Source organism: Seriola lalandi, unplaced genomic scaffold (assembly GCF_002814215.2).
Source record: "Seriola lalandi dorsalis isolate HSWRI2012SDOR001 ecotype SW California unplaced genomic scaffold, Sedor1 jcf7180002054409, whole genome shotgun sequence".
Classification (NCBI taxonomy): Eukaryota; Metazoa; Chordata; class Actinopteri; order Carangiformes; family Carangidae; genus Seriola; species Seriola lalandi.
In genome coordinates, this window is record NW_019524962.1 from 366590 (window position 1) to 376589 (window position 10000).

General features: G+C 38.6%; 1 protein-coding gene across 1 annotated transcript in view; it reads right to left on the bottom strand.

Moving 5' to 3' along the window:
* Positions 1–1880: 1880 nt before the first annotated feature.
* The window catches only part of mdm2 (MDM2 proto-oncogene), a 9584-nt gene continuing 1464 nt past the window's right edge, over positions 1881–10000 (bottom strand). Inside the window, exons 2-13 of the mRNA XM_023409947.2 lie at positions 9257–9295; positions 7855–7922; positions 7685–7759; positions 7398–7531; positions 7109–7158; positions 6420–6478; positions 6039–6132; positions 5751–5944; positions 5528–5659; positions 5171–5242; positions 4904–5090; positions 1881–4766 (exon numbers count right to left, since the gene is read on the bottom strand). Of these exons, the coding sequence (XP_023265715.1) occupies positions 4300–4766; positions 4904–5090; positions 5171–5242; positions 5528–5659; positions 5751–5944; positions 6039–6132; positions 6420–6478; positions 7109–7158; positions 7398–7531; positions 7685–7759; positions 7855–7905 (1515 nt within the window). The 5' untranslated portion in view covers positions 7906–7922; positions 9257–9295 and the 3' untranslated portion in view covers positions 1881–4299. The remainder of the gene's footprint in view (positions 4767–4903; positions 5091–5170; positions 5243–5527; positions 5660–5750; positions 5945–6038; positions 6133–6419; positions 6479–7108; positions 7159–7397; positions 7532–7684; positions 7760–7854; positions 7923–9256; positions 9296–10000) is intronic.

Sequence of the window (10000 nt, forward strand, 5' to 3'; positions counted from 1 at the left end):
CTTACTATACTATGACGTTTTTATGACTTTTTATGCCTTGCTATACTATGACGTTTTTATGACTTTTTATGCCATACTATACTATGACGTTTTTATGCCTTAAAATACTATGACGTTTTTATGCCTTTTCTTTTTTTTTTTTTTTTATGGGCTTTTTATGCCTTTATTTGAGAGTATAGTGGAGAGAGACAGGAAACCGGGAGGCAGAGAGGGGGAATGACATGCAGCGAAAGGCCGTCCGATGCGGGATTCGAGCCGGGGCCAACTGCAGCGAGGACTGTAGCCTCTACACATGGGGCGCCTGCTTAGTCCACTACGCCACACGACGCCCTGTTTTTATGACTTTTTATGCCTTGCTATACTATGACCATTTTATGACTTTTGATGCCTTACTATACTATGTCGTTTTTATGACTTTTTATGTCTTACTATACTATGTCGTTTTTATGACTTTTTATGCCTTACTATACTATGTCGTTTTCATGACTTTTTATGCCTTGCTATACTATGACATTTTTGTGACGTTTTTATGCCTTACTATCTATGACTTTTTAAGCCTTACTATAATATGATGTTTTTATGACTTTTTGTGCCTTACTATCTGTGACTTTTTAAACCTTACTATACCTTGTATTTATTACAGTTTTTATACCCTACTTTTTATTTTTTTCAAATCATAAAAGCAACCGTTTTTCACTTTAATCTGTGTCCCAGCAGACTTCTGAACTACCTCATCAGCCACCAGAATTATTTTTTGAATGACAGCCGTCATGATGCTCAGTGACATTGAGAGACAAAAGAGCTTCAGCAAACTAATCAGATTCCCACCTCATGTATTCATGCATTAGAAGACGTCCTGACTGGATGTACCACAGTAGAAAACTCTGTTTAACTAATAAAAAACACACTGATACACCTCAGGTTGCCTGAGGCAAGGACACAGAGTTAGAGTCAGAGAGGATCCTCCTGTTTATGATTCATAGAAACGGATCATTCAAGGATGTCTGCCCACACATCTCCCATTCAACTCTGGACCGCGATTCAGCACCGGATTCAAATTCATGGATAGTAGTTGGTTACTCCATAAGGAAAATATATTATTAATGAATATTTGTTTGTTCTGAATTTCAATTATCCTTTCTTTGTGTTTAATTTGCATCACCTAGAGCCGCTGTGGAAGTAAAGGCTTGTCTCTGTTGAGTTCATTTTAGAGGAAAAAAAGTCAAACTGAAACTGAATAGAACTGTGTTTTTCTCCATTGAACAGATGGTACAATCTGGTTGGATCCGGGAATCTGAGGATAGTTTTATCTACTACTCTTCCAGTGAGTATTTGTATTTTTCTGTCTCTACTTTTACTACCTCTACTGTAAGTATGCAGAGCATCTGCATAAACAGCTGATATTTGCAGTTACCTATGTATTTAAATTTGATATATCAGCATTAGGTTTTACTATATTAGTAAATCTTGACGATAATAATACTTTAAATCTGACATTGCTGCACTCTTGCTCTGTTTATCAGCCAGTTAATAACACAGTATGTAGAGATAAATGTATGACAACACTGCCTCTCTGTGTTCTTAATGAAGAACTACACTTAAAAAAAACCCATTACACATAAATTCTATTATTGGCTCATGATTTCTTGTATACATGTATATCAATACTATACTACAAAAATTCTCCTTTACAAGTGAAAGTACTGTGTGCAAATTCCTCAGTTAGACTTCAGTAAATTAAAGACTTAACACATTTAAAAACCTCTGAGGAAACTGAAATCAACACGTGTAATGTGAAATTTAGATAAATGTAGTGGAGTAACAAGTGAAGTATTTCAAAATTATGTGTGTTATCAGTTCAAACAAATGACTGGCTCATGATAAGTCAAGTTAAACTTTATTCAGTTCACAGAAAACTTTGCACAAGAAATTATAGATTTCACTAAATTCATCTCATTTAAAAAGCTCATAGAAAAGTGTCAGCTTAAATAAATTTATAAGCATCTTAAATAAACAAATAAATATTAAGGATGTTGTGTAACACTTTATTTTATGGGCCCATAACTTCTTACTTATTCTCTAAGAACATTGTAGGAAGTTTCCTGGAAAGAAGAAGAACTGATTATATGAAAAATAAAGACAATGTTCAAATGGTGCTGGTAGAGATAATTAGTTTAAACATCAGTGCAAATGTACAAATTAAATAAAGTAAATTGCAAATTAAATTTCTAATAATACAGTAATCAGAGAAAGTCTTTTTTCTTCAGGGAAATTCCAAATTTTACTATAATTACTACCAAATTTCACATTTCTTTCCAGGAAACTTTAAATGAAGGGATTAGGAAATTAGAGACTTTTAAAATAAAGGGTAAAGCTTTATTTCATGGGTCCATTATTTCTTAATAATTTACAAGAACTCCCCTGGAAAGAGCTATGTAATCTGGTACTGATTATAGAGAAAACAGAGTGTTACTGTAAACTCAAAAATCTTTAAGGTCAGCTAAGCCCCCCCCCCCCACTTTTTGGAGAGTAAAACCGCCAATAATAACTGGATAGTGACTGAACCTATGACATGACAGAAACCTTTCCAGGAAATTACAGACCCATAAAAGTAACATTACCAAATACAGCGTTACCAGATGTCTAGACGACACTTAAAGGAACAATCCAACACACTGGGGGATTTAGCTTTTTACCTGAATTCAGATGAGAGGAATACACCCTTCAAAAGTTTCTGGAGGGTGTATTTACAGGTGCTCACTGTTCTAGGTTAACAGTTTGCATCTGAGAGGGATGAAATTGAAACTGTGGGTCATCTGGGAAACAGGATGTTTTTGGAGTGTTCCTTTAAAGTGTGAGTGGGTTTAGCTGAGGCAGGTGAGGACAGACAAAGAGATCGTCTCTGTTTCAGATTGAAAAATATTAAAATTGTACTGATGTTTAAGAGTCATTTCAAAGATTAGTTTGGTGATATTCTGTCAACAAATGCCATAAAAAGACCAAAAACAATAATGAATGTTCTGTTATTGTGTTAGTGCATCATCCTGCTGCTGGAAATACTCAGTCCAGCACCAAATATAGTCCCCACTAAGCGGCCCATTTCCTCCGGTTTGAATTCATTTAACTGTTTCACTAGTTTGTGCCAAATGCCAAACATTCACTAGTTACTTTTCAAATTACAACTAACAATTATTTTCATTATCGATTAATCTGCCAATTATTTTCTCAATTCAGGTAAAACAAGACGACAAGATGAACACATCACCCCGGGCTCTGGGAAATTATAAAGGACATTTTTCTTTCTCAATTTTCTGACCATTAATAATCAAAAAAGGATTGATCAATTACCTGAGAAGATAGGCAGATTCATTAATAATGAAAATAAGTTAGTCAGTGTTAGAGCCCAGCTGTTTTTTAGAAGTAGAGAGAATAAAATGTTGCTGTTTTGGTCTTTCATGGGACTTGATGACACTAAGAAAAATATAGAACAAAACCAAACTTTTGTTCTGACTCCTTTAATCATCTTCCTGAAAAGAGAGACAAGAAAAGACAGATGAAGAGAAGTAGAAAGTGCAGACTTGTGCCTAAGCAGAGAAGTGAAACTGAACTTTTATTTGATAATTATTCAATGTAATTCTGTAGTTACTCTGAAGTTAATGGAGCTGAAGTTGAGTTTTACTGGAGATAAACCTGACGGCCAAAATGTGATGAAGATGTTTAGCAAACCCTAGTCGTATGTATCTGTTGCATGAAAAGATTAGCAAGTAGCTCTTTTTCCACTACAGGAACTTAACGACCAATCACCTGAACTTGAAAGAACACATTTTGATATAACTGAAAAGGTGATACTAAGTAAACAGAAGAACCCACCCACAGTAAGAGGATGACAGAATAATAATGCAGTGCAGTCATTTCTGACAAAATATAGTGAGGCAGTGTTTGCTTGGTCTATAAAATGTCAGGAAATGTATTCTGATGTCTTGTTTTGTTACACCAACAGTCCAATCATGTTGTTTACAATCATATATGATGAAGAAAAGTATCAAATATAGTTGACGAATAATTTTCTGTAAAAAATAAAATCGCAGCTATTTAATAGAAAAGATAACACACTACCGGGCACATAACAAGATTCTGAAAATACCCAACCAACCCAGAGGGAAGAACCTGTGACAATAGCTACACCTTAACTCACGAGTCGTTAAGTTCCTGAAGTGGAAAAGGCCTAAATGTGATAGACTGGGTGTCTCAGCTGAGGTAGGTGAGGACACATGGAGGGTGAGGACAGAACTGGGTGTCTCAGCTGAGGTAGGTGAGGATGACAGACTGGATGGGCAGCCTGCAGACCGGACACAGCTTGTTCCTCTTCTTCAGCTTCCTGGCGCAGATGTAGCAGGACATCAGGTGTCCAGTTCGTCCGTGGACGATGCAGCCGTTCTTCGGCCGGGACTGACAGATGAGACATGGGTCCAGGCAGGAGTCCGGCAGCCGCCACTCCGCTGATGTGCTGCGCTCCAACTCGGGGACGCTGAGCGGAGGAACAGGGGGAAGCGGTTGTGGAGATGAAGCAGTGGGGGAAGACGAGACAAGCTCCTGGGAGTCGATGGAGGAGAAGGAGGAGGAGGAGGGCTGGGAGGAAGAGATGAGGTCCTGGGAGCTGGGAGCAGAGGCGGTGGAGTCAGTCAGACACTGTGACAGCAGAGGAGGAGTTTTTGCTCTTTTCCCATCTGGAACATCGACTCCTTCATTTTCCTCGACATCAGAACCTTCAGGAGACACACCAATCAATCAGTCATCAATAGCTGGTGATTAGTAGCAACAAAGACAATGTCCCCTTAACCCTTAGAAAACTACTAATGGATCCATTTGAACCTCAAACACTGGGGCTAGGACCGAAAAGTACCTGTTGTTTCTTTGGCTGCTAATTGGCTGGTTGGCTTTGTAGGCAGGGCTTTAGGACTGGAAGGGGAGGAGTCAGTTACGGTGACGGACTCCTCGGGCAGCCAGTCGTGGCGCAGGGTCCAGCAGCGGAGACAGTTTCGGGGGAGAGGGGGGTTCAACTCGTCACACTTCGCACACCGCCAGTAGTCCTGAGAGAGAAAACACACACTGTTAGACTGACGTTACAAGTGTGTGTTTGTTTGATGTGATCATTTGTGTGTAGACTCACAGCTTCAGTGATCTCTGTGTCTTCATCAAAGGAGTCCTCATCCTCTGCCTCAAAGATGGTGACCTCATACACCTGGACACAGACAGACAGGGCAACAGGTCGATGGATTTCCAAGACCTTTTCAAGACCTTTACATGACTTCTATTTAATACATTTATTTAATTATTCTAAATAAATGATATTTCTGCCACAGCAGTAACATGACAGCTAAGACTTGTATAATTCTATATTTTTATTATTATCAATAAATCTTGTTTCTCCAGTCTGCAGCTCTTTGGACATATTCTGATGATAAGTCTATTCAAATCTCATTAAAAGACCAGACCTATTCAGAGGTGAAGGGGTCGAGGTGTTTACCTGGTCATCAGCTGACAGAGAGGCGTCGTCTTCATTGTAATCATCAGAATCAACGGACTCAACCTCAAATTCTACGCTGAAGTTGTCACTGTCTGAGTCTGAGGCTGGGACCGTGACCTCTGACCTACCAGACTGAACACACACACAGATACACAGGGTCAGTGTTATAAACTAATACAACAACTCTACATTAATAAAACAAGAGTGTGTGTATAATACTCACAGTGCTGTGTGAATCTGATGATTGGCTGCTGTGTCTGTCACACCCACTTCCCAATCCACCAATTACACACCAGGACAGACTGTCATCAAAGGTCAGAGAGTAGCTGTCAGACCTCCTCCTCTTCTTACCCTCTTCTTCCTCTTCCTCCTCTGACTCTTCCTCATCTTCATCATCCTCTACACTGTGGGAGGGTCCTGAAGAAATCAGGAAGTTGGAGTTAAAGTCACAATATCACAAGTTTGTTTATGATAACCAATGAGGTGCAGTCGCCTCAGAGGAGACACTCACCTGGGTCACTGCTCCTACAGCTCCTCCTCCTCCTCCGCCTCCTTCGCCTCCTCCTCCTGTCTGGTGATGAAGAGCGACTTTCTGAATCTGCCTCCTACAAAACAACAAAAACACTCGCTTTGATTTGGAACTCAAATTCATTCTCCAAAATTTGTCGTGATTTTCTAAAAGATTGTTTGTAACCCAATAAACATTTAAAGATTCCTTCTTTCTGTTTTTAATTTGCCTTGTTTTTCTCCAATATTATAAGCCCAGCAGAAAACTGTGCTACATGTTCTAAAGTTTTAGTGTGCACTAGACATAAACAAAGTACTTAACTCTTAAAACATTTTAAGGGCAGGGCATTGCAACATCAGAATTAAAAGGCGGTGTGTGTCTTACCTCTGTCCCTCTGTCTGCCTGACTCGTGCTGTGTGCTTCATTCAAGCTTGGTGACGACTCTGAAGAAAGAAAGAAAGAAAGAAAGAAAGAAAGAAAGAAAGAAAAAGAAATAAAGGACAGGTTAGTTTTGTCATTTCCTATTATTATTTATCACCTTATATTTATCAGATTCTTTATATTATTTGTTATCTAGCATAGTTACTTTGGTTAAATAATATTGTTTTTGGGTGATGCTATGGGCACATGAGGTTATTTATGTAGGTAGACTGGTTTAGTACCAGCATGCACTTGGGTGGGCCTATGTTGTTTTTTTTTTTTTTTAACCAGAGCAGGAGAGGCAACAGGAAACATGATCCCTTTGTTCCAAGTACTGTGATGGGTTAATAATGTCACTTCCTTTACCTAAAACATCCTGCTGATGGAGTTGAGACAAAAGAAGCCATGCAAATGTGACCAACAACTATTCACAGGCCTAATGCTCTTTCCCTGTTCTGATGGGTGCAAGAGATAGAGCCTATTGTACTCCAGTTTTCCTGTTTTAGTAATCAAATATGTAAAAGTGTTCTTAACAAGTAAATGTTAAAATAATATTGTTCTGTTCATTGTTCAGCACAAAGAATTAATAAGAGGTCAGCTGTAAGGACAGAGAGAGAGAGGAGAAAGACAAGAAAAGAAAGGAGTCGTCCTACCTTGGCTCTTCACTGCCACCAGGTTCTTGGTGATCATTGCAAACAAAACTCTGAAACATAAACATAATCTAGTTACCACACCGGAAACATGAATCATTACAACACTATTTTATGTTTAAATCTTTAGCAACAAAATAGAGTATAAATAGAGTCACATTAGTGACAGCACCTTCCTGTTCCTTCATAACAGAACCAAACAAACAATAACAGTGAATCTAAGCAACAAACAATCTTCTTCTTCCTCTGTGTGAGTTTTCTCTCTCTCTCTCTCTCTCTCTCTCTCTCTCACCGTGGCTCTTTAACAGAGAAGCTGTCGACTCCCAGCACCCGCCCCAGTGCATCCTGGGAGCAGTGGACGATGTGCTGTTGCTTCTGGTCGTACAGCTGCTTCTGGATGATGTACTGACCCAGGTAGAACATCACCTACAGAGTGACCATCAAAGAATGAATGAAGCAATATAATATACAGGCAACATTATTTAGTTGTATTTTTCCATTTCTATACAGCCTCCAGGTTAACCCCACCCCACTGTCTTTCCTACTCAGACTGCAGCTGATCACACAGACATGCTGTACCTCCTTCATGGTGAAAACATCTTTTGTGGCTCCAGCAAGTTGCAGTAAAGAGTGGAACTCTACCTTTGGTCTGACCTAAACACACAAACACACACACAGGAAAATGTCAGGTCACACAGTCAAAAGTCAGTGAAGGGTAAACAGCCAGTAAAAAAGTCAGCGGCTCTCACCAGTTTGTTGTCGTCACTGGTGTCAGGGCAGAGTTCTGTGTCGGCTGACATAGTGAATCTGATTGTTTCTGCACACAGATACACAGACACGTCATTAAACATTATATGGATTATTTCAAATATCAATACAGGACTGAAACCCTACAAAACAGTGGGGTTCGGGTTCAGTAGCATTTTGTCAAATCCAGATCCAGTATCAAATCCTCTAACCAAATCTGAATCAAATCAAATTCAAATGTTATTGAATCTCAGAGTTTAGCTTCTATCATTTAGTAAATATATATTATAAATTACATCAAGATTCAGTTTAGACCTGTGATCAGCTGATGTTGGAGGAGAAGCCAAAAATACCAGTTTTCAGTGGGAGCTACTACATTAACATTAACATCAATTCAACCAGGCTAATTCATTTCACAACCCATAGCTCCAACCTGGAAATGAGCTGAGCAGCAGAAGGTATGAAATATTGATTATAGACTGTTATTAATTGATGACGTCTTACACACCTGATTTATTACACACTATTTGATCCAAAAACTGGAGCTGCTGATCCAGAACTACGAGCTTCATGAGCTCTAACTATTGATTTAATACATAAAGAGTTGACCTACATTTAACTTGTAGCAGTTGATGTGTCTTTTAATCAATAACACACAATGGTAAGGTAGGGTCAGGTTAAGCATCTCACAAGACAACCTGTTGACAGGTCAGGCCAATGACTAAAGAACAATAAACACTTAAACACAGTCTAATTGACTCCAGCACAAGAACAACACAAAACTTTACACTTGAGCACCACAGTCAGTTTATTCTGACAGCAGACTGTACACCTGCACTGAACCTGATATGTAACCTGTTATTACATCACCATCAGCGTTCAGTATTTGGTTATGTAATCTGCATCTTGTTAGTGTAGCATTCATGTATCAGTTGGTCCTCTCAGTGCAATAACTTATAAATGAATCATCAAAAAAAGGTTAATATTGCCTGAACAGTGTTGTTAATGATGAGTGATATGATTGAAATTAGAATCATGATATTAGTAAAATATGTTTTAATCAGTATACTGGATCACCATTTGACAGATGGGAGCAGAAATCATATAAATGATCAAACTGGTGTTAAATGAACTGTTACCTCAGGAAACTGTCAAACTTAAACTTAGACTCTTTTCTTCTTAATTTACATTTTCTTGGAATAATTCATTTATACTACAGAATTCTGTCAAAAAATATGATAGTTGCAGTCCTAACTTTAATAGACAGAAAAATTTAATTATCATCTAGCCCTTTGTAAATCTTACCACATCATACAGATAAGTCATTTATAAGTTGCTAATCAAAAGTTATTTATAATGTGCATTTTGTTTCAGTTATTAATTAGACAGAAATAAGCGTCTTACCAGTATATACAGAGAGAGAAGTGTCAGCAGCAGTCCATCCTGTGCAAGTAAAAATAGATAAAGTGCAGTCAGAATTGAGCTAACAGAGCTGCAGCCTCTTATAGAGCAGCTCTGACATGTCAGGACTAGACCAGTCTAATGTCCCGGCCTATAGCCGAACTGGAGCCTATCAGGGCCTTACAGGGCCAGTCAGGGCTGAGTCAGCAGCAATGTTATATGTTCATGTGTAAACTGACTGTACCGGCTGATTTAATCACAGAGCTGGTGTAGACATGCCGAGGCTAGTCCAGGATGACTCATCCCTTAGATTACCACACTAACCAGGCTGACAATAACCACACAAACCCAGTGGTAAGGTAACCAGTGGTAACCAGGGCTAATGTGACGCGGCCTGACCTGAAGCTACAGCAAGCCTGTCTTCAGGCTTAAAAGGGAATGTGATGAGAGGGAGAGTCGATAAAAATTTAACCTGACATAATTTTCCCCACACAATTTATTTTGGCATCCAATTAAATTCAATTTAGTGTTTGTCAGATCTGATAGTAAACTGAATATTTGGGGTTTTTGTCAAATAAAACAAGCAATGTGAATGCATTATTTAGGCTTTGAGAAATTACAGGTCTTTTAGGGGCATTTCATAGAAAAAACTAATATCGATTAAGCAAGAAAATAATCCTTACTTGCAGCCCTATTCTTATCAAATGTATGATCAGATTATCAGAAAACAAAATCACCTTTGAGTTC